Raw genomic sequence first — 23,806 nt, 5'->3', positions numbered from 1 at the left:
CAGTCCTTATGAGGCGCGCATAATAAACACAACGAGCGCTTGTGGCTTAAACGAAACAGCCTTGGATAATTTATTCAAATTCAAGCAATAGTTGGAGTCAGATTGTATCTCTACGGAGATTTCTGAGGCCGCGAGTAATAACAGAACCATGTATCTCTTTGTTGACAAGAGAAAAGACATGCTGCGGCTTCTCGGTGAAATTTGCGAGGCGACGAGAGGACTCCCCTCGCTTGCCACTGAACACACGCCATCACTTCTAATGTGTGCGTTTGCATTTGGCTCGTGCCCTAGGGGTCACGTATCCTGTCGGTGGAAAAATGGCTGATTCAGGACTCTGCCATTCCGCTGGTCAGCTTTTAGGTCCGTTGGTCCTCTGCGTGATGGTAATGATGATCCTCTCGGTCATGACGAGACATTTAAACCCGCACTCCCAAAAATTGGGAACATGGTTTGACACACACGTCAATATATTGTTCTTGCATCCAGTGACGTAGTTTAAAAATGAACTGCATCTTTAAAAAAAAAAAAACAGCATTTTGCATCAGTGAGGGCGAACAGAACCCCCCGCTGCTTTGATACGTGCAGACAGAACCACGAGGCCAGTAAGTTTTTCTAATCTCTTTGTTGGTCTCCATTAGGTCTGAAAAACACAATAAGCGCCTGTCCCCACATCCTCCACGACTCCATTCGCAGTGTGCGTTTATCACCGCGTGGACGAGTGAGAGCTCTTTTTTTGTGCTGGAGTATCGTTGGTACGGCTTCTTATTAGCCTCTGGTGTGTTCGGGGATGGATGGAGAGCATGGGGGGGGGGGGGGGGAGCAGTGAGCTCCAGCAGTGAGCTAGCGAAGCCGTCAGCCCCCGCACAGGGGGGGGGGGGGGGGGGGGGGAACAAACACCCCATTAAACCAAGGCCTTCGCACATTACTGTAATAAAAGCCCCTGCGCGCGCCTTTATGGGCTTTTTAATTATGTCTATTTGTCTTCCCGGGCTCGCGAGCAACAGTTCACCATGAGCCCCATTTCAAGAATACTCTGCCACCGGCTGAAGCCAGAAGGGGGAGGGGGGGGAATTAAAATGGGAAAAGTGGCCAAAAGCTCAAATCTGGCCGATTCAGTAAGTCATCTTTTGCGTGGAGAGAAAATGGCGCTGGGATGTTTAGACTTCTTCTCCCCAGGGTTTCCATGATGTGGATTAGTATAAAAGACTGAGAAAAAAAAAATCTCATCCAGCTCAAGTGAATTACATGGCAGCCTGGTAGTAATAGAGTATTAGATTTGCTCCCTGAAATTGAGCAGTGGCTGGACTAGCAGCAAGGCTAAAATTAAACATGCAAATCATCCCTACTGGATACAAGTGTAGGGGCCATTTCCACGTGCGCACAGTCATGCTGGTCTGGTTGGCACAGTTCAAAACACCCCCTGTTTATTATGGGGGGAAAAATGGATACACCTTTTATGGCCATTTTCTGCAAGAATGACAGTGCCCTATAAAACCCAGGCAAGCCTTTATACCAAAACTGGAATATAGTGAGCAACATGCTGGTCAGATGCAACTAAAATGCTCCTGCAGAGAAATACCAGAAGCTTAAAAACAAATCAAGAAACTCTAAGCCAAGGTTTTGGGACTTTTTGGCTTCAGTAAAGAGTAATGTCAGATGAGGCTTCAGATAGTTTTATTGTCTGTAATCAGGTGCAAACAAAGTGGCCAGTGCGTTTGTGGTGTCCACCGTGAACGACTGCCCCCATGAACCCCAACAGCAGCAGGGCGGCAAGGGATACGCTCACGGCACACAGCAGGGAGGTGGAGACACGCGAGGCTAGGGGAGGAGACAAAATGAAGCCGATGTGGACACAGTCTAGCTGTTGAATGTGCGAAAATAAGAATAGACGCTCCACCTGCTGGAGTCACTTTGTGCATTTGGAGCGCCGAGGGCCCAGTCCGCTCGTCCAGCAGGATGCTCTCCTCCATCTGGATGGGGCCCAGAGCCGCCACCCCCTCCCACTGTGGATCTGGAAGATAAAGTATTAAAAAAAAAAGTCAAAATCATCCAGGTTCATCTCAGGATTTGGGGCGTGGGCAACCAATATTCCCACTTTTTTGCTCATTTGAGCGGGAGAATGTTAGGCATGACTGGCGTCCAAACGACTCCCCTGTGTCAGTAGGAAATGTTCATTCCCGGGGTGTGGTGCACCGTGGAAACCGTACCGACAGCCCCGCCGAGGCTTCTCTTCAGTCTCTGCTCGCCGCAGCTGGTCATGCAGCAGCTACACACCTTGTTGTCTCCACCGGATGCCACCCATCTGTCCAGAGATGCAAGACAGTGAGTTACAGAAGGGGTGATGAAATCTCATCACCAGGAGAAATGGTAATTTTAAAAAAACTTCAGCAAACCTTCTAGCCTCGGTCAAGTAAGAACACGCTTTGTGCTCCGGGTCGATGGGTTTGGAGACTTGCTTTGCTTTCAGGTTACATGTGATGTAGAGCTTCAGAGGCATTAAGACATCGGCATGGACATGCGTTAGTGATGTTTGAAATTATGCATTTTTATAAACTTATCTAGTAGTGCAAATTGATTTTAAAGCAGTCAGTTACATAAAGGCGTAATTTCCCAACTAGCAAAACGCACAAAAGTTGATTTAAAGAGAAATTTGAATAGATGCCCGAAAATATTTGTCCAATTGACCGGCTTGTATTCACAGCCCCGCCAACTTCTTCGAAGGCCTTCACGTCCTCAGTTGGAAAGCATTTTAGCCTTCAAATGAGAAACCAAACTAAAAAGGTGTACATTATTTGCCAACTTGGCACCAACATGTTGATGCAACACGTCGAGTCAGACTGCAGTAATAAAAAAAATAAATAAATAAAAAAAATTAAAAGCTTTACGATTCCAGAGCGGCTCTCGTGAACGCGTCTTACCGAATTTCTCTGGTTGTTGGGGAACCTGAAGGCTTCCAGCTGGAAGTGAAGTTTGTCCTCCTGGCTCCTCGGCATGAAGTAGGACTTGGCTCCCGTCACCTCGGTATCACTTAAACACCTTGTAAGGCAATTAGAACCAAAACAGACCCATGACACATATCCAGAAGAGCGCCGCGCTGACCCCAAAGCCCGGCCGCCACGACGACTATGACTGCGTCGCTTGCTGCCGCTTCTCACCCGTGGTTGTTGATGAAGGAGTATCTGGGCTGAGTGTTGGGGTCCGGGCTCTTGGTCGCCACGCAGGTGTCCGCGAAGACTCTCAGCGGGACGTGGTGGCCCTGGTCAACCGCCACCTCGATGTGTACCACGTCGCTCAGGAGGTAGTCGCCGGAAGGCCTTTGTGACTCCCAGTCCTCTAAATAGCCCACCCACAGGGCAAAGAGAAGAGGTCAAGCGAGGAGGGGGGGGGGGGGGGGGGGTGCAATTCGATATAGCTATAGTTTGCTTGATTAACATGTGCAAGTATCAGATGGTTTTACGTTTAACTGAAGAGCCTTAATGAATGTCAGCACAGAAAGACAATAAACTAAACTCAGTGGGTAAGATTAGTATGAACTCTTTTGTAAAAATGATATAGTGTATAGGGTGTCAGAGGTATCAGTAGTGCTGCATACTGTGTGTGAGCAGTTGTTGAAGGTGCATAAAGCAAGTTGCGTCTCCAGTGGGTGCTTTCCTAAATACATATTTAAATCTATTTTGAGGCGATTAAGACGTGTCGAACTCAATCACAGAAGCCCAAAGTTAAAAACTGCCTTGAATCAAGATACCCAATACAATACCCCTGTCATGTCTCCCTTGCTGGGAAGCCCCACCTCCTTCACCAGAGAAGTCAATAGATCCGTTGCTAGTAGCTTTTGCAGTGCCTTCCAGGACTTTAGTATCAGCAGTGCGCATCCGATTGACCGGCGGGCCAGTTATGATAGACGTGTGATATGTACCGCGGGCCGGACACAAAGATAGACTGACAGCAGAGATTAGACGAGTAATCCCCCCCATGGCCAGAGCGCCAGAGAGGTACTGAAACAATAACGGGTTTGCCCACCTGTCATGAGGCGCACAGAGAAATGCAGCTCCTGCTCCGCCAGCATGCTGGCGACGAACGGCTTCCAGGTCGGCATCATGGCGCCGCTGCTCACATAAAGCCTCCTGTGAGGACATTTGAGGGACGGGTAGGTCACTGGAGAGTGGCAGCAGTGTGTGTGTGTGTGTGTGTGTGTCACCCACACGAAAGTGGCACAGTGAGGTAAATACAATAATTTGATAAATTCATCTAATACCGCATAGAAGGCAACCTGGCAAAAGTACAGGAGAAGACCAGCACAGAGATGAGGCAAAGTTATTCAATATAAGCCCCCTACCCCCTTACAAACTAAGGGGGGGGGATTACCTTTGATAGTGGCATTCAATTACCACCTCAGTGGGGTTGGTCTTAAAAATGAAGGTGTTGTCAATGGGAGCGGGATAATACAGCAGAGAAAAGGAGTAGATGAGGTCTTCTTCAGTCATCTGATAGAAGAAAAAAAGTTACAACTTGTGTAAACACATTGACAGTAAATTAGTCGCGCACACACACACACCCTTATTGCGCTGTTGCAGCCGTGCAACTCCGACTGGAACCGCAGGATGTGGTGATCAATGTCCAGCGCGGCGCAACCTCCTAGGGTCAGATCACTGGGACGGATCAACTGGCCGTTTCCTAGGAACGGAGGAGAAGGCGCAGCTTAATTCAGGGGCCATTACTTCTCCTGGTCCAGTCAATAACAAACTCACAGCGACAGGAGGTTCAGCCACAGGACAAATTAACAAAAGGGCTCTTAATGAGTCGGCCATGCGAGAGGATGCCTCTCACGAGTGAGGAAATTAAATAAATAAAATAATATATATTAGCCATGTCCACCGTCCGTGCCATTTGCAGTAATCAGCACAGCGTGTCCCAGCTTTACTGCCAGATTACGCTTTCCCAATTCAGGGCTCGAAAGCAAAACCCTCTTTTATCAGACACCGGAGCAAGAAGGTCTGCCAAATGGACCCGCCCCCCCCCCCCCCACAACAACAAAGCAGTTCAAACAAGCAAGCGAGCAGCAGTTACCCAGGAAGTTCTGTTTGACCTCTACGTTGACCCCTCTTTGGCCACAGAGCGCCGCCACGCTGCTGGGCGGCACAGGAACCCGCTTCTCAAACGCCTGTGTCCGGACCTGGAAAACAACCCAGCTGAATGACACTTAGTTACAGAAGATTAAACGAAAAAAAAAAAAAAAAAGAAGCGGAGTCCTACTGGCTTGACGGGTGGGTTCAGATCGGGGCCCGGAATAAGTTTCAACAACTGCTGAGGCCGGACCTGCGGCTGCTGCGGGTTGGGCGCCCTCGGCTGCGGCACCTGGGGGTCGTGAGTGGAGTCTATCTGGGCCTCGAGGGGCGGGGGCGGCGGCGGCTGCTTGGTGACGGCCGGGTTCCCAAGCAGGTGGACCCGGAGCTGGTAGGTGAGGAGGGGACGCCCCGGCGCGCCGGAATCCGTCCGGTTGGACTTGCGACCCGCTCCGGGCAGCTGGGGGGACGCCTCCTCTCGCTCCTCGAGGGTTCGGTCGAGAGTCTCGTCGGGCCAGCTTTGCGTAGCAGCAGAGGGGGGAGCGCCCCCCAAGAAGAGGAGCACGAACCCAAACAAAACGGCCTCTTTGAACCCCATTGCGGCTTAGCCCACCAAAAAAACAACAACAACCTGTGCTTGTTTTTGGCTGCGTTTGCTCCAGACAGCACCATTGCCTTGTAGCGTCTGACCCGTACTTTAAAGTGTTCAAGGCCGCAGGCTCCGCCTGCCACTAACGAGCTGATTGGATTCCAGGCCGGGGGGATTTTGATTTTTGGGGCTTTTTTTCCTCCTCGTCACCATGATCGGCAACGAGCTGCTTGCCTGCGAGCTGGTGGAGGTTGATTTTACGGCCTGTTCGTTCCATTTCAACCCTCGCTTTGTGTCCAAGAGTCATTTGTAGAGAAACAAATTAAAAAATAAATGATCTTCTGTGCCTTTCTAGTGTTTCAAAAGTATGTGGAGAAAAAAAAGAAAACTGTTGAACATTCCTTAAATGTTTTAAAGGCGAACGCCGCCTGCCAAATCTCCACTTGTCATGATGGTAATGAACAAAGACTTTTATAAACAGACCCAAGCACGACCCGAAACAGTGAGCAGCTTTCACTGGCCCCCCCATGAGACAAATCAATCACCGCTTCCAGGGAGTTGGAGCCCCGGTGGGGTGGAGGGAGGCCAGGGGGAGGAGGGGGGAGGAGGGGGAGGGGGGGTTGTGCCGCGCTTGAATGTCAAGGCCGCGGCGGTCAACAGTCTGCAGAGTTCACCAGTCGGCTCATAAAACTGAGATTTACAATCATTCTCTGCAAGACTTCGCAAATGTCACCAGCACCTGATGCACGCCTGTGTGTGACATGTAACGGGAGGGGGGTCGGGGAGGGGGGGGGGTGAACCTGTGCCAGAAGGCACGTCAATCACACGTAGGAATACTTGTTATGAAACAGTGCACTGTCAAGTGTTTAAGGGTCTGTTTATCTTCACTCGATTTTTTCAAATTCTTTTTAAAATCGTTTTCTTACTCTCTTTTTGCATTAAAAAAAAATTAATCTTAATGTTTGTTGTATGATAGTTTTCTACACTCATGCAAGCAGCCGTACATGTATTTGTCCATCTCCTTCCAGGATGCACATATCGATTTAAACCCTAATTATCTATAATTTGATGAAACTCCTGTTCCGAAAGCTAATTTAAATCATACTTCCTCTTGAGCCTACAGGAATACCTCTTCTTCACTGTCAGGATCTCCCTACAGAGAGGCTGCCATTGTCAGGAACTGCCTTTTATCTTTTGCTGATCAGCGGCAAAACAAAGAGGGGAGTTGTGTGTGTGTGTGTGTGTGTCTGTGTGTGTGCGCCTGCTGCGGTTCAGGAGGCTGGAGTGAAATCAGCCCATCCCTACCGGTCAGGCCCCCTCTGCTGCTCAGCTGTAACTTGGTTAGTTGCCTTTAATTTGGCCCCCGGAGGGCCCTAATGTGGCCCCCGTGGGGGTTTTCTAAAAGGGGACTGGCAGCTTCCACACACATACACACACACACACACACACACACATTGCCGCCGCGCCCATCAGCCTCTGTTTCCAATAATCCTTGTGCATTTTGAGACAAGGACAGGATGATGCAGGTAAATAGGCCTCTGTGTGGACAACAAACACACACACACACACACACACACACACACACACACACATGCGGCAGATGGAAAATCGTCAACCGAGATCGTACACCGGCGACGCAGATGCTTAATGACAGCAACTCACAGAATGTACAACCCCCTCCCCCCCCCCCCCCCACACACACATACACACGTCCCTCTTCACGTTTTCGCTGACAGCACAAAGTCGTGGAAACGGATGGTTTCTTTTGGCCCCCCCGCCGCACTGCGCCATCCCGGATGACGTGATGGAGGCTCATTAAAGACACGTAGTGGGAGATGCGTTGGTTATGGGCCGGCTGGTGCCGTTGTCGTGGCGTCGGAGGGGCGAGCGGCGTCCCGGTGGCGGCGAAAGGGATGCACCGGCGGCCCGACATGTGCCGACATGTGCTTTGTTGGAGCTGGCATCGGTTACTGTGCTGGGGGGGGAGGAGGGGGGCAATTTCTTTCAAGGAAGAGAGGAAACACGTGGGTCTTTCAACAGGATTGGGGGTGAAGTCAAAGATGAAATATGGGGCAGGAGAAGCGAGTGTGAGAAGTGAGAAGGAAGCGGGAGGGGGAAGGGAGGAGAAAGTGTAAACAAAAGCGAGAGAAAAGGAAAATACCCCTCGTAAGGGGGGTGGGGGGGGGGGGGCAGTAAACCTCAGGGTGAGGGATAACAGGGGCAGCGGCCCTGCTGGTGCTCGGCCGTCCCGCTGGGATCAACATGGAATAACTCTGATTTACGAGTGCAACGCACTTGTGTACACAAAGGGAGGCTAATGGGCCGTTATTAAAGACATGCATCACACCACGGCACCTACCACACACACACACACACGCACACACACACACACACGCATGCTCCAATGGGATAATGATCTCCCCGCACTGCAATAGCAGCTGATGTCTCATTTCGACCAAAAAAAGCCATGGTGACACAGTGAGGCCGCAGTGACACAAAAGCACTCCAGTGGAGAGGCTCTCTCTCTCTCTCTCCCCACCCCCCCCCCATCTCTCTCTCTCTCTCTCTCTCTCTCAACATGGCCGATTTCAGCTTTTTACATCTTCTTTTTTTCCTTTTTATTAACAGCACCGGTGGCATTTCTCATAAAGGGATCGTCGTCTCGCTCAATAGCCCCGCCGAACGGCCTTTGTCCCGGCGTAAAGGTCTTCAGCGCGGGTTGATTGACAGGTGTCGCCCCCCCCCCCCCCCCCCTTCCGATGTAGAGGCATGGGTGGCGGGAGAATCGCGAGGCGACCTTTAGCCTCCCGTCCCCTCCGTACATTGTGCGCTCAGAAGTTTGCCTCCGGGGAACAACTTTTGATATTTTTTTTTTCTGATCTGTTGGCTATAGAAGAGCTAATCTGATGATATTTAGCCGTGTGCGCCGTGCTGACTTTTAAAAGTGGCGATGCTCTGCCAATGCTAAATGTACACTGAATTTGGGGTTGACGTAATAACATCTACTGTTTTCTAAGGAGTGGCTTCTCTTTTATTGAACTAATGGGACCAGAGTAATGGGACCATATGGCTTTTGGTTTCTATATTAGATGTAATCTAGTCCTGTATAATCCAGCACATTGTTATCACATGACCCAGCCTAAGCCATTTCATTACATTTGAGCAACTCCATATGCCTGGGAAGGCCTCAGAATGTGGTTTTTAGCTCGAGAAAGAGGTGAGTTTGACCTTCTGTGGAACATTTTTCATCAAATCTATGCTTCCTTCACGAGGGAAGTAATTACCTTAAAGCCGGGGTCTCACGCTTTGAGACAATTTCCTACTTCCCAAGTTTCCCAGAGTGAAAAATACTCATTTCTTTAAAGGTGAGGCTGAAAAGTGACAAGGGACATATCGTGCTCATTTTCCGGTTAATAATTACCAATCTTCACACGCTTCAATCTTCAATTAACACATTCTTTTTTCCCATGTTGTCAGTCGTACACCACTCAAAGCGGAATGTCTAGTTGGATGTAATGTTTCCTCCCCCAGGCAGAAATTGTCAGCAAATTTCTCAGCAGGTTGGCAATTCCAGATGCACAAATGAACGTACAGGGAACTTTTCTGATATATGTCCCCTTTAATGTACAATATGTATGCTAGAAGCATGCCTCTATGTGACCCCCCCCATACCCATACCCTGGTTCCTCCCTGTTAAATACACAAGGTGACAGAACACAAATGACCCCAGCGCATTAACCGGAGTGCTCCGCCGTGCCGCGCGTGAACGTGGGTGGGCCACGACGGGGTGGGGGGGGGGGGATCAGACACGCCAGCGGCGGAGACACGCGCGCCAGTGCCCTGCTCCGCTCGTGACCTCGTTCGCATTGTCTCATCCCAGTGTTTACCCATTTTTGTCTAAAAACGGTGGAGCTCGGACCCCCCCCCCCCCCCCCACCCGTCGTGGATGAGGACATACATGGGGTGTTTGTGCGAACGAGGGAACCTGGCCCCCACACACACACACACTTGAAAAGCTTCTCTCTCGTCACTCGAATCTTTCTCGGTTATGCTGCAATTCAAACCCTTTGTTTAATAAACAATTTGTCAGTGATGTATCGAACGCCAGGCCTGATTTGATTGTCTGTGAAATGTGTATGGAGGTGGCAGCCTGCTCTCCTTCTCCCTCCCTCTCTCTCCCTCTCTCTCTCTGTGTGTCTCTCCCACTCTCCCTCACTACAGTGATATTTCACCCTTTCCTTCCCCAGCAGGTGTGTGTGTGCGCGTGTGCGCGTGCGCACGTGTGAGTCTTCGGGTGCAAGGACGAGGATGCTGGAGCAATCCTTAAGGGTTTGCAATTACATCTAAACGGCATAATGGGACATGATGGATGGGTATTGCCTTTGCTCAATGTCTAGACCCCGGCACCACCACCGCAACGAGGTTACGGGGGAGTGGGAAACGATGGAAGATTTAATAGTTTTATTCTGGCTTTGCTTCGGCCCGGCTCCCCTTCTCTGTTTTCTCTCCTCTCAAGTACCCCCGTGGTGACCTCGCAACAGGTGAACGCGTTTTATGGGCAAATTACACAATTCAGAAAGAGGAGACAGGAAGTGGCGCGAGTTCAACTTTGTGTGTGTCGCAAGCACGTAGCAAATGAACCCGGCGTATTTTTGCTGTCAAAGGCTTGGGCTGAAATGACACATATCACGCATCTGACTGAAAACTGCTGGAATGAATCTGGCCAATAGGGGGCACTGTGGGACCATAGGACTGCAGCACTGCTCACACACAGAAGTTAAGGCGGGGGGCGAACTTTAAGCAGTAAGTAAGTGCAGTGCGGGAGGTATACAGGAGGTGTGTTCTTCTGCTTCCTGAAGCTCGACTCTTCAGTAGAGAGGGGAAAGAACAACTTTCCCTCCGACTACAGCGGCGTCGGCCTCGGAGTTGCCAAAAAAGGATCCTTTTTAGGATCTGAGGTAAGATGTTAAATGGTCAGACTAATTGGGTGGGTGTGGGCGGGGATTTTGTCCTGGCAATTTCTTGCAAGGCTCCGGCAATTATTGTGGACAAATGCATCCTTGGAACTGCCAGGTGACGATGCGCGGGGGGGGGGGACTTTGTGAGTGGGGGTTCATTGAGGACTGGCAACAAGCTGGTAAGTAAAAAGGGAGGGTACTTTGTCCAAAAAGGGGCGGCGCTTTAATGCTCCCTGTCAGGTGAAGGTAAACCTCTGCCGTCGGAGCCTCATTACCCACAATCCCGCAGGCCCCCAGAAACGCCCGGAATGTCCCTCGCCCTCGGTTTGCGGCAAGGGAGACGAAAACAACAAACAACTTGAAAGAAGAAACGAGGCCCCCCCCGGGTCAAATCGGGACAATTTCGTGTCCCAGGACTCTTGTTGTTTGAAAAAATGGAGGCATGACTCATGCGAGTCTCATTCTCATTCTCCTCTGATCAACAGGACCCCTCGTGCAGCTGCGACCCACGAGTTCAAATAAGCTCCAACCCGGACCCAGACGAGTGAACGGGGGGGGGGGGATTAGGCCGGTCGCTTAATCTCGTCTGCTCTGTATTTACCTCAAAGGTTCATTTAGCATCAAAAAACTCCCCTCTGCACGTGACTTTTGGGGAGATATTTACCTTGTAATTGTCTTGACATTTCGGCGCGCGCTCTAACAGCCTCCTGAAATATGAATTAGAGTCCGGAGAGCGGACGGGAGCCCAGCGGAACCGTTGTTAACGGGTATTGATTGATCCTGGGGGAGGTTGGTGGGCGGGCCACCGGAGGAATCACTCTTTACTGATCATCAGTTAACCTTGTCAAAAGATCTCGCTTGTTGCTCTAACGGGCTGGACGGGTCATTAGAGAGGCTGTGATTTCCTTTATCGGGGCAGGAATCTGGGCGAAATGCGTGACTCACATGTTAGTAGGACGGCAGGATCGATACTCGGAGGCAGCGAACTACTACTACTACTACTACAGCAGCCGCGCGCGGGTCAGCTGTGTAAAACCTTCTTTAGATAAAAGTTTAGTATAGAAGTGTGTACCTGCAAACTTGTGTGAATGTGTACTTCTCTCTGTGAACTTCATGCATTCGTTTTAATGTCAACTTAACATTACAAACCACGGGGCAGATATTCATATGTACCTATGTATATATCTGCAAAGAAAAAATGGTTACCCTTGAGCATGGAGAAGTTATGTTAAGTGATACCGTATTGATTTCTTAAAAGCCCTGCATTGATTTTTGGTGAATAGTTTACACGTGGAGATTTGTGAAAGACAGCAGGTGACTGTGTGTGCTCAATACACAGCCCCACATGCAAAGATGTTAGACTTAGAAGTAGCACAATACCGGACACGGACTCTATAGAATCCTACTTGCGTTGAAAAACTGTCCCTCTCACCCATTCGGACCTGATGTCCCAACGCTGACACCCGAATGCTATCACAAAAACATGCTGATTTTTAAACATGTTGTATTGTGACGTGTTGTTATAATTACAAGTACAAACCTGAATATACACACTTTTAAAAATAGAGCTCAAGGTACAAACCGACAACAATAACACGCCGCGTACGACTCAAATGACAAGATACACTAGAGCGGGGGTTGTTAAAGTGAGGCGCCACGAGGGAGCCGAGGCACGGCAGTGAAAGCCGATCCATACGATCGCCACCATCAAGGGGGACCTCGGGGGAATTCTAAAAAACGAGAGCACACGCCGCCGCGTCTTGTTAAACAAAGAAAACCCTCCAGGAGCGGCAGAGGAGTGCACGCTTTGATGGGTTTTTTTTTTAAGTCTAACGACCTGCGATTTGTGCCACGTGGTATATCTCCGCCTAATTTCTCCCGCCGCGTCTCCACGGAGGCCGTTTGGGGCGATTAACAAGATGTTGTTTTGAATGGGAGACGAATGGCTTTCCGCGGGGGCTGCAGCTAAATCAATACTTTGCTCCAGTTTGAGACAATTTTGCCCAAATTTACACCACTGATTGGTGGCCTCCATGTCATTTCAAACGACTGTACGGAAGGATGGAAATCCCTTTGTTGGACAGCACGATGCTTTCCTTTCCCGAAGTAAACGGAGGACAAAATGAATAACAGCGTTTCATTTTTTTCCGTTTTTTTCTTTTCTCTTTGAAGCCCTGTTAAGTTGAACTTTCCTCGCAGTCTCTTCGGCGTACAGCTCGTTATCTGTTCTAGCATATTGGCAAAAAACAACACAGTTAGCGGGACTGGTTGGGTGTGAGATCAAACATTTCGGGTCAAACGCCGCGCTAATGAGCGCCGAGTCGTACGTTCGGTCCCCCCGCGAGCTGTTGGCTCTCCGGCACCCATCCATTTTATTTCTTCTGGCGAGCCGTCGGCTCTCTGATCCCCCCTTCTCCGAGGGGGGTGGCGGCGGCGGCGGCGGAGGTGGGATGTCAGACAGCTGGGAAAGCCGCTGATCTGGGGCCGGAATCGCGGCGGCACCGCTGCGTGATCACGGATGACGCCGCCTGCTGAACTCTGACCTCCGACGGAATGCAATGGTGTTCCTCGCAGCGGGGGTGGGGGGGAAGAGGCTGCCCCGTGCAGGCCAAGCTCTACATCAGAGGTCACTAACTGGCGGACCGCCGTCCGAATCGGGACCCAGAAGCCGAAAATGTGAAATTCAAGCTTATCTTCCTGTTAGTTTTTTTTTTTTAATTGAAGCGCTTTATTTGAGCATGCAGATATGTTCACATTTCATTTTTTTTTCTTTCAATCAGACATTTTAATAAAATTTGTACAGTGTTGAATCCTTTATGAATCGTAAACCAACAACCACACAACTGTAAAGATATATGCTCGCTGCGTCTGCTGGACGTTAAATGTCAAATATCCATGTTATCTGTATAATAATAAAAGGGGCCTAACTTGCGAGCATGTAACTGTCAACTCAGTTATGCGATGACATCATCTTCGACTAGGCCTTTTCTGTGCAATGTGAAACTGGTGTGTGTGTGTGTGTAGGATGAGTCTTTCTGTGACAGTCTGATTCACAGGCCATTGGTGTGTTTAATGGAGCCGATGCAGCAATGATCGCTCATCCAATCCTTTCTCATATTCTCTGCCTGGGCCCGATACTGCCAGACATCTTTTACCCTCCCTCCGCACACACACACACACACACACACACACACACACGACAACCATGTGACACAAGGAAACAATCGCACATGCACCCCAAAGTGCGCGCCCAAATCCTGCTTTATAGGGGATAATCCAATGACAGCCAATTTGCTAGAGGGATGTACTTTTTTTTCTTTATGCTATTCTTTATTTATCCATGCTTCTGCTTTTACAAGGCAGTTTGTTAGCCGGCCAGCTGGAGGAGGGAAGCATTAACCTAGACTTCCATTACCATGCCCCCCCCCCCACTCTGTCCCCCCCGGTTCCCCCGCCACAACCCAGATTCACCCAACCACAACCACTACGCTTCCTGCTCCCCCGTCCCTTCATTTCCCTCACCTGCTCATCCTTTTAAGATTAAGCTATGCCCCCCCTCCACCCCCCACCCAAACACACGTAAAAAAAAGTGGTGGGGGGGGGGGGGCGTCCAGCGTAATCATGAAAGTGTCACATTTCAGCTGAGAAAGAAGGAAAACGGAGTCTTCTCTCAGGTCAATCTGGAATTCTTCACTCGCACTTTCCTCCTTTTTGTTCCCTCTATCTCTCTACCCCCCCCCCCCCCCTAACACCCTCCCCCTCTCCTCTCCCCCCTCTCCTTCCCTCACTTACTTATTTCAACCTTGCATCGCTCCCCTTTGCTGCGTCTCTTGATTTTGTCCCCCTTCTCTCCGGTCTCGTCATGCCAGGCAGGGGCTCAATAAGCAGTGGCTCCCGGAGTGGCGCTGCTCAGTCAGCGGCCAATTACCCAGTCACAGGCCTGTCCTCAGGGACGCACGGGATTAGCAGGATCTGTCGTCTGACCACACACACACACACACTCAGGCTTGGACACCTGTCACTTATGGACAGAGAAACCTGTGGGTTTCCTTTTTGTGTGTGTGTGTGTGTTTTTTTTTATAGCCGAGGCTCTACCACCGCTACCTCAAACACACAATTTGACAGGCCAGTGAAGAGAGGCGGGGAGAAGAGAGGATATATGCCGTGTATCAAATGCATAAAAGCTCCACTGGTGCAGGTGGTCTGTGCGTTAGTGGGAACCAGTAGAGCAACGCGGAGAGAGATCAGACCTCACCTGGAGGCGGTTTTTCTTTCGCTGAAGGGCAGCCGGCTCAGGGAAAGTGGGACTTGCCTCTTGGGGGGGTGTAAGCCAGGGAGACAGGGGCGTTGCTCGCTTCTACTCCCCCCCCCCCCCCCCCCCCCCTAAAGTGGTTTGGTGCAGTTAGTTAGCAGCAGGAAAACACTTTTATTTTGAAAGATTTAACCATCACATAGGGGCTCATTGATGTTGGTATGCTCCATTATCATTTAAAAAGATTTTTATTGAAACATATAATATAAAGTGTTCATTAAGACATATGGCTGATCCCTGCACACCCCTAGAGGTAAGTAGTTAGTGCTTTTCTATGGTGAAGTGGGCCCTTTAAAAGTGCTTTATTATTGTTATTATCTAATGCATCACAACCACAGCAGATGCCTTCATAGAAACCGCGTATCTCCTTTTCAAATCTCAGAGGAGACGTGCTTCTTTAAATAATGTCGCGTTTGATACCTACAGTGTTTAGCATGAGCCCATTTTTCATCACAGATACGATCAGTGTGCCGTCTCCGGTGTACGAGGCGCAGCTTCAGACAGAACTTACACATTATTCATACGCCCTCCCAAAAATAACACGTGCTGGTGATGGTTGTAACGCTCCGTTTCCGGCTGAGAAGGACCGCCACAATCCGCACGTCTCGTGTTTTTTTTTAATTATTTCACTAACCTTTTTGTGACATGCAGCACACTCACACAATATGTTTTCTCTGACTTGTGAAGGGAAAAAGAAGACCAGAGTCAAAAGCCTGTTATGCTGGTCCAGACCGCGAGCTGGAAAACGTGCCCCCCCCCCCCCCCCCCCCTCCCCTGAGGGTAAGGAGGGGTCAGAATGGTCCTCTTTGGTCCCGGTCCACTTCCATCCTGTGATTACACTGCTTTGGTTCGTTGTCTGTCAGCAGATTGAGGTTAGCTAAATGATGACGGCAGCACGATGTGGCTTAGGAAAGGCCCAAGGGCATTATGGGATGGAGAAAAAGTAGGAAAAAATGGTTTTGGCCTACCATTTTGTCCCTGATTGAAATCTAAAACTCTAGCATGCTGAATGCTAGCATTTAGCTTCACGGAGCAGCTAACATCACTGTCGACATGCTTAGTGTTTGCCAAGTGCCCCCCCCCCCCCCCGGCCGTCCGCTGACACGGGGGGAAATGAGGCTGGAGATGATTCCTCCCTCCGCGGAACCCCTTTCTGAACTCGCCGCCCGCATCCAAGGCCGACTTATCCGACCACTTTAAAAGACGCTGGAGGGGCCGCGCGTTACATCATGATGCGCCCCCCCCCCCCCCCTCCGCCGGGTGAGCAGAGAGGAAACGGCCCTCTAATCTCAGCCCTGCGGAGCGAGGCTTTCAAGTGAGGCCCGGCGTTTTTCTCTCTCAGGTTTGGGGGGGGGGGTTTCAACAGGTAAGTGGCACCCCGTCTTTTGTCGCCTCAAGGATGCTACAGAGAGGTCTTACAAATCCCCACGGTTCACTTAATTCCGGTGGAGATTTTCTTTTTTGTGTGTTTGGTAGTGAGCGGGTGTGGGTGGAATTCACTTTGAGTTCAACCTTGTTTTCATTTCAAGAACTTGCAGTATTTCGCTGTGAAAGCATCATCATACTTTCCACTGTCTGACTTCTATTTCCAATTTACCTTTTGAATCAAATAGATTTAGAGTTAATCGCACCCATCTCAGGCCTGCACAATGGCTGGAGGATATTAAGCAGACAGATGGGATCAATATTAGCTCTTTCTGCTATTATGGGATTTAAAGTGTACTTTCGCTGGAGTCCTTACTTTTAAATGGCTCTGCCACCGAGTGAAAAAGGCACATCAGACATATCTGACAACCTCTCATCTATAATCTGTTTATTGTTCACAATAAAAAAAAGGCAGGGAATGAGACCCAAACAGCCTTAAAATTACTATGATTCCCTACCTCTCCACTAGAAAAGCTCTTTTTTGATATTGACTGAATCAAAGAGGCGTCTCCGGGTAATTAAGTAAATTATGGCTCGACAGAATTGCAGACTTGGTTGAGAAACTACTCCGTATGGATTCCTCTCTAATTACAAAGGAGCGCTGGACACAAATAGATCTTCCTTTTCATCCTCAACCTTGGTGTAGTCTACACGAGGCAGCTGTAAGCCCGGACTTAGCCCCAGCTATCGACCTGCCAACAGAGAGGGAGATCCGAGAGTTCATTTCCATGCTTTACCTCATCCATATCTGCACCACTCCTTCCTGGGAAAGTGTGTTTCTGGATTCACTGAGATGAGAAAAGGGAGATACAAGGCAGTGCGATGTTGATTTAATGGGACCTGGGATTAAAATAAATTGATACTCTAAAAGGTAAAACTGGGCCTTGACTTTAGGAGAAAAGGGAAAATACTTCACAGTCATTTAAATTCATCTATATGTTTTTGGGAGAATACCATTCCATATATATATACGAGAAAGGTTATATTAATAGAATTACATTTAAACGTTTACATTCAAATGACATATTCAGTTACTCTGCTTTCCTACTGCTGCTCATAATAAAACATTTAAATATCTGCTGTACTTTACAGTTCTATAACCCTAAAATCTGTTTGTTGCCCATCACCATTTTGGTTCCAAAAAAGGTTATGGCTCAAAAAAGGAAAACGCATATGAGTCTGATTCATTAATCACAATTCACTAAATGAATATCATGCTATCATGAAAAAAGACAGAGATCATAAACGTATGTTTACTGAGATAATGAATCAAGTGAGAATTAAAATAATTTACTGTCTTGAATAATCTTTTATAAAGGTGACTTTTGGATGTGAATAAATACAGAGGACCTCACCTGTTCTCATTAGTTGCAATTTCAGCCAAAAAAATCTAAATGTCTAAACAGGCACACTGATTGAATCCACTATTTAATTGAATCAATAAGTCCATTGTGCTCCATTAAAAATCCTCTCATGTTCCCAGAATCTGGGGAAATGCAAATCGCCTTGCCCCACCCAAAAAGAAAAAAAAGAAGTGGGGCTGCCAATCAGCGTGTGCAGTCGCCTTAGCAACGGTTCTCCCACCGAAAAGCACACAGTCATTACCTGAGCCCTCGTCCGTTTGTCCCACCGAGCAATCACTGCCTATTCACAGTCGTTCCTCTCCCAGAAAGTCATCGAAGTCCTTCTCCGTAAAAGAGAAAAAAAGACAACTTCCACCTCCTTCCTTCCTGATCGATTGCGGCTCCTTTCGGCACACCGAGACCCTCTGGTCTCAGAATCGGGTTCAGGCTGGTCTGGAGTGAGTAACGACCTCGCAATCACTCTGCTCCGGGAATCGCCCAAATCTCCACTCGTGGAGGAAGATTCAAATTGGGGGGGGGGGGGGGGGGCGTTTAGGCTGGAAAGAGCTTCATCACGCCGTGCTGTGCGAGCTGAAGGGGCACAGAAGTCATTTCTACACTCCGTGATGCCCAAAAAAAAGTGCCAAAGTTCCAATAACGGCGAGCAAACCGTGCAATGGGGCCCAGTTTTCCTTTGTGCCCTCGCTGAACTGCTCCTCGCTCGGACATATGGGTCGGAGCGACGGCAAAGTCTCGCGCGCTCTCAAGGCCGCCGCGCGTCCCTTCCGCCGGGAATCAAAGGACGGATCAATCTGGGATCTGTCTGATGAACTAATTACACGGTAATTGTTCTGGTCTAGACCGCTGATCCATTGTTCGGGAGCGCCTCTTTGTGTCTACCCGGTGCTGATTGAGGACGATAATTGGGTTTTTTGATTGGCAGGGGGGGCAATTTTGATCCCTCTTTTCTTCTTTGCCCCCCCCGCACATGTACATGCACACGCCTCCCCCCTTCCCGGCATCCCTCTTACCATGGCGACGGCTCCTCTGTCCGTCTGTCGCTCAATGGCAGCCAAACTGTGAGCTGCTATGGAAACCCTTTACACAGGTGACAGAGGGTTAAGTGATGCATTAGCAATTAGACCATTTGCATAACTTAATGGAGCGAGCTTGGCGAACAAGTCGGCGTTACTCCCCCCCCACCCCGTCTCCGACGGCGCGATGGACACGGATGCACCAACGCAACAGTGTTGTTGGTCTTCCCCCTCCCCCCCCCCCCCCCCCGCTTCTGCTGACTTAGCCTCACAACATTCGTCTCAGTATGAGTCCAGAAATAGACACATACCCACAATCCCCTTGGTTTGACCCGGGTCACGTCACAGCAACAGAACCCCCTCGAGTCCCTTTGAGGCCAGGTCAGCCGAAAAGCAAATGGCTGACCCCGCCGGAGCGGTAATGATACCCCATAATGAGGTGGTGTTGTTACAGTAGAGCCTCTCGCAACTTTTTTTTTTTCTTTGACCTTTGACCTCTGAGGCCACAAGCAACCTGGCGGGCCCCTTCTGCATGTGATAAAAACCAGGTTGTGCGATTTCGATGGAATCGAGGCCTTTAAAAGGCAGAAACACGTACACCGCGGCTGTAAATGGAGACGCTCTCGGCCAAATTAGCGGACGGAAATAAGCGGGGGAGAAAAGGCGGATGGAAAAGAAAAGGAGGACATTGCATTACATTTACGAGACAGCCTTTATGAAACCGCATAAAAAGGGCTATTACAGCCATTAAACTATCCACACATGTACCATGCTGACCCGTCTCCTCTGCTCCTCATTTTCCCTGCAAGTACTTACATTTAAGCCCCCCCCCCAGACACCCCCCAGGCCCCACTGGGTCCCACCTTCCATAAACCATTGCCTCTACCCCGTTTGCCTCTGTTGCCAATGTAGCTCCATAATTGTCCAAATCAATGTTTAGCAGTCGCTCTCGCTGTAGATTAGGTGGAAAATGAGGTTACGCGGCAGTTGCCATGGTTTCGAGGCGGCGGATTTCCAAAGAAAGATATCCCGCGAAGCCAGCGACTGGCACGGTGTAATGAACTTAAATTAAAGCAACTTTTGTGTAAATGTGGATTTTAATTACCCGCCGACTGTCTCAGACAGAAGAAGCGAGGGGGGAAAAAAAGGGAAAAAAAGAAGCGTTAGAGAACAAACGAGGGGAGGAGGGAAGGGGGGAAGGGGGGAGGTGGTGATAGCAGGTGGAAAACCCAGGGTTTATGTGCCAGAGCGCTAATTTGATCCATTAAGGGTCGTGTGTGAGTGAGTGAGCGATGTGCTACCTGCCTGGTGAATAGAAAGTCTCATTCTCACCCGTCAAGCCCCGTGGTGCAAAAGGGCGAGAGTGTCGCTTTGTTAAACTCCAGGCTTCAGCCGAGAAATGTCGAGTTTGTCTAATTAGACGCTCGCAACAGTCAAAAATGGATGGCTCGTCCTTGGTGAAAGGGAACTGAGAAGAAATGTGCTTCCGCGCGGAAACGAGTGCGAAAAAAAGCGCGCTGACGCGTGGATGCAATCGACAAATCCACATCCCACCTCCGGCTGCCGTCGCCTGGAGCCTGATTTCCCTCCTTCTTAACCTGCTCTATGATCTTTTGTGATGACAGAATAGCTAATTCCCATGGTTTCTTGCCAGTGGAGCAGCAGCCGCTCCAAAAGTAGATGATTAACACGGTTTATCAAACACTCATCCGCTTGCGTAACAAGGTACATTCAGTCAGCCCCTGGCACATCGACCACAGCCTTCCCAGAGTGGGGGATCAATGAAAAAGATGTTTTCCAATAAGTGCAGGCGCGGGTTTTGTATCCAAAAATGTCACATGCGATCACACATGATTCCGATGCACTGAGTGGATGTTAGCAGCTCTGCATAACATCATGTTATGGTGGTGGCTAGGGCTTTTATTTTGGAGGAACAGTTGCATTATGAGATAAGACTTCCTTGTTTAACAGCACTAGGATGATGACTTTGAATGCACATTCTTGTCAGTTTCCTGTCTTTCTGTGCGCTTTCCAAACATTTCACTTGGATTGTGAGTCCATCCGCTTTCCACAGAATAAAAGTTGTTCTCAATTGTGTGTATTTTTCTCACAGCGGAGGTCCTTCTGCATAAAGGTTGGAAATCCTACACATCATTTCTTAGTTTAAGGGGATGCATGAATGACAAAGTGCAGTAGCCCCTTAAGTGATAAACTGAAAAACATGAACCTAGGGCTACTGCATGTCATAAAAATCCCATCATCATGTAAATCCCATGTCAGGTAAAGGACAGACATGTAGAACTCTCAACTGAACTGAGCGGTGGGAGATGTGTATTTCCCGGGTCACTTGTATTATGAACAAGAGAGAAGTGTTCGTATAGTACTGTTCCAACCTCAACATTTAGATGAAAACAGGCCCTATATTAACGACACAAACGTCCTTCTACATTTACAAGCCTCTTGACTTTTCAAAACAGGTCCAAAAGGAAGTGGGGCTCCAGCAGTGCTCAACAAGTTGTAAAAGTGTTATAAAGTACAGTGCGCGCCTGTGTGTGTCCATAGATCTCGGGGCCCCGATGACAGGTGTTTTTGCTTGGAATAATTGTGCTTATTCCAGACACCAATTCGGGCAACACTTGCAATTCGCCTTCAGCAACTCAATTGGAGCCTTTCAGCAGCCGCGCACAAAAGGAATGCAATTTCGCACCACGAATATTATACCCGGGGTCTGAAATGAAATCCTCGTGCCTACCGAGAGTCACATCTTTGTGATTGCAAACACCATCTCTCCTGCCCCACCTGCGCAGCTACACACACACACACACACACACACAAGCGCAAGAAGGTTTTTTATGAGTAGTCCTTGCTACTGATTTGTGGCCTGTAATTGTAAGCAGCACAGCAGGAAGGGAAGCAAGTCTCGGCTATTGACCAGGCTCGGTCTCACACGGAGCTGAAACACCGGGGTGGTGGCACTGCCGCTGAGAACACGTCAATTTTGCTCTTTAGAAAAGGGGCACTGCTCGAAGACTGAAAGCAAATCAACACGAAATATCGACCCAGACAAGCCAACCCTGTAAATTGCACTCAACGCGCTGAACAAAACAACAAAAACCATCACTGGGAATTTATTGACGGCCGACGCTTTGGCCGGTGCGCCTCACTTCCAGACGAGGGGGAGAGTGAAAGGACTTCAGAGAAAAGGCTTGATGCACCGCGGGGACGCAACTCCGGGACGGCGAATCGCCTCAAAAGGCGGCCCGTGAACCCGAGCGTTTTTTGACATTCCGACCGCCGCCGCCCCGCCGCCGGGTCACTTGGCGCCAAAGGCAAAGGGCACGGCGCTCCGTCGACAAGAGGAAGTGACATCGGAGGGGCCGGCGGCCCTGGGCAAACAGAGAAGCAATAATATATATACATTTTCAACTTTTTTATTTCTTTATTTACTATTTATCTTAACTTATATACGGCTGGGTTATTAGAGAAAATTGCATTAGGGTTTAGTGATTAAAATATACAGTATATTATGAATAAAGGACATATGCTCAATGCGCATGGTGTGTGAACGACAAATTGTCAACTGTCATTTCAAGTATGGAGCAAACAACGCGAACAAATTGAAAACTACTGTAAACTTTAGATCTACTGTCGTTGTAAAATAAACACAAAAGGCCCCCAAAAAGAATCTTGTGGAACATGCGTGTTAAAAACAAATTCCCTTGAAAGTGCAGTATGTTCAGCACTCCAGCTACAATCACAGACTCGCAGACACGCTCAAAAATATATGTATATTTATCTTTTTTTTAATCTTTTTTTTCTTTTCTTGGAATATGCCAATTTTTGATTTTTGTTGTTTTTTTAAACCGTGCAGGTGAGCGCAGAAAGCTACTGAGAAGGTCTTAGGCTCACAGCAGCGGAGGCTTTTATTTACACTTTGAAAATGAGGAACCATAAAGTATTAGCATCACACAGCGTTATCTCAAGTATTGGCAACAAGACCCACTGAGTCAGCAGCTGCCACAACCACACTGGGGAGGGGGGGGGGGGGGGGTGGAGGGTGTCAAACCAGCATCATACTCTCAGTGACTCAGTGTTAAACCTGGTCGAGGAAAAATTATGATTCTTTTAAAAAGAATTCTCATTCTTTATCACCTTGTTTATTGGGGATGAGAGGAGAGGCAAAAGAGGCGGTCAGACCTTCATTGCTCCGTCCCGTTCTTTTCGAGTGAATTACAGCGGTAGTATAAATAATTGCTTGTCCAGATTATGAGTCCATCTGCCGCGGTAGTTTTTCCAGATATGATGGGGAGGAAATTCCCGAGAGCAAAAACCAAACAAAGCGTGTGAATAAGGCCCCGGGAGCGTGTCAGTGGCCATTAATATCCATAAAGGCAATTTCACAACACACCTAATGACATAAAATGACAAACCATAATGGGCAGGGAATTAGTATGTGTTGAGAGTAGAGTTGTGTGTGTGTGTGTGTGTGTGTGTGTGTGTGTGAGTACAGAGGGATTAAAAGGAGTTAGGCATAACATAATTCCCTGTAAATATATGTGGACAGTTTACCTCACCCTATCCAATAATTTACTATGACCTCATTAGTATGACATTAGTATGTAGAAACACGAATTATGGAATAAAACCAGAATATGCATTCAAAGTGTTACTTATTTACAGCTAAGTTTTTTAGTTAGTTTAAAGTTAAATAAATTATAAAAAGGTTCTCAATACAAATTTCATTGATCATTAAAAATGTTTTGATTACCGGCTGTGTATGTACAATGTTTATCTATAAAATAGCTTATAGCGGGATTAAATGTATAATATTTAATATATCAGCCTCGCATTGACAATTTATGTTTTCTATATCCCAGCAGCGTTGACTCCAAGACTTGACCTAACTACATGGTGCCTAGTTTGTAGATTAATGAAAAAATAAAAAAATTCTGGAGTTTTGCTGACCTTTCAACCGGATGTTGTGACGTCTTCGGCTGAAAAGGATGAAACGTGAGCTAATTGGTTGATTATTTGTCACGTGACCTGCGGTGCACTTGTTGCGTTAAATAAATTGTAATTTTC

At 48.5% G+C, this 23,806-nt stretch overlaps 1 protein-coding gene across 1 annotated transcript; it reads right to left on the bottom strand.

Moving 5' to 3' along the window:
* Nucleotides 1–1,631: 1,631 nt before the first annotated feature.
* On the bottom strand, nt 1,632–5,746 carry LOC119223460 (zona pellucida sperm-binding protein 3-like). The gene is made up of 11 exons (XM_037480788.2): nt 5,254–5,746; nt 5,068–5,173; nt 4,556–4,674; nt 4,366–4,484; nt 4,021–4,124; nt 3,156–3,333; nt 2,919–3,036; nt 2,394–2,485; nt 2,208–2,302; nt 1,898–2,011; nt 1,632–1,818 (listed from the first exon to the last, which is right to left on the bottom strand). The coding sequence occupies exons 1-11, from the start codon at nt 5,659–5,661 to the stop codon at nt 1,688–1,690; spliced, it is 1,584 nt and encodes a 527-aa protein (XP_037336685.2). The 5' UTR covers nt 5,662–5,746; the 3' UTR covers nt 1,632–1,687.
* Nucleotides 5,747–23,806: the final 18,060 nt, after the last annotated feature.

This window comes from Pungitius pungitius, chromosome 3, assembly GCF_949316345.1.
Source record: "Pungitius pungitius chromosome 3, fPunPun2.1, whole genome shotgun sequence".
NCBI lineage: Eukaryota > Metazoa > Chordata > Actinopteri > Perciformes > Gasterosteidae > Pungitius > Pungitius pungitius.
The sequence above is the reverse complement of the archived record's forward strand: the minus strand, read 5'-3'. Positions and strand labels throughout refer to the sequence as shown.

What these genes read in the sequence shown, in the direction of transcription:
- LOC119223460 (XM_037480788.2), bottom strand. Translation starts at nt 5,661, where the DNA reads ATGGGGTTCAAAGAGGCCGTTTTGTTTGGGTTCGTGCTCCTCTTCTTG. An exon ending in TGAACCCACCCGTCAAGCCA is followed by an intron (nt 5,174 to 5,253) that starts GTAGGACTCCGC and finishes GTTGTTTTCCAG; the next exon opens with GTCCGGACACAGGCGTTTGA. An exon ending in ATTGAATGCCACTATCAAAG is followed by an intron (nt 4,125 to 4,365) that starts GTAATCCCCCCC and finishes ATGTCCTCACAG; the next exon opens with GAGGCTTTATGTGAGCAGCG.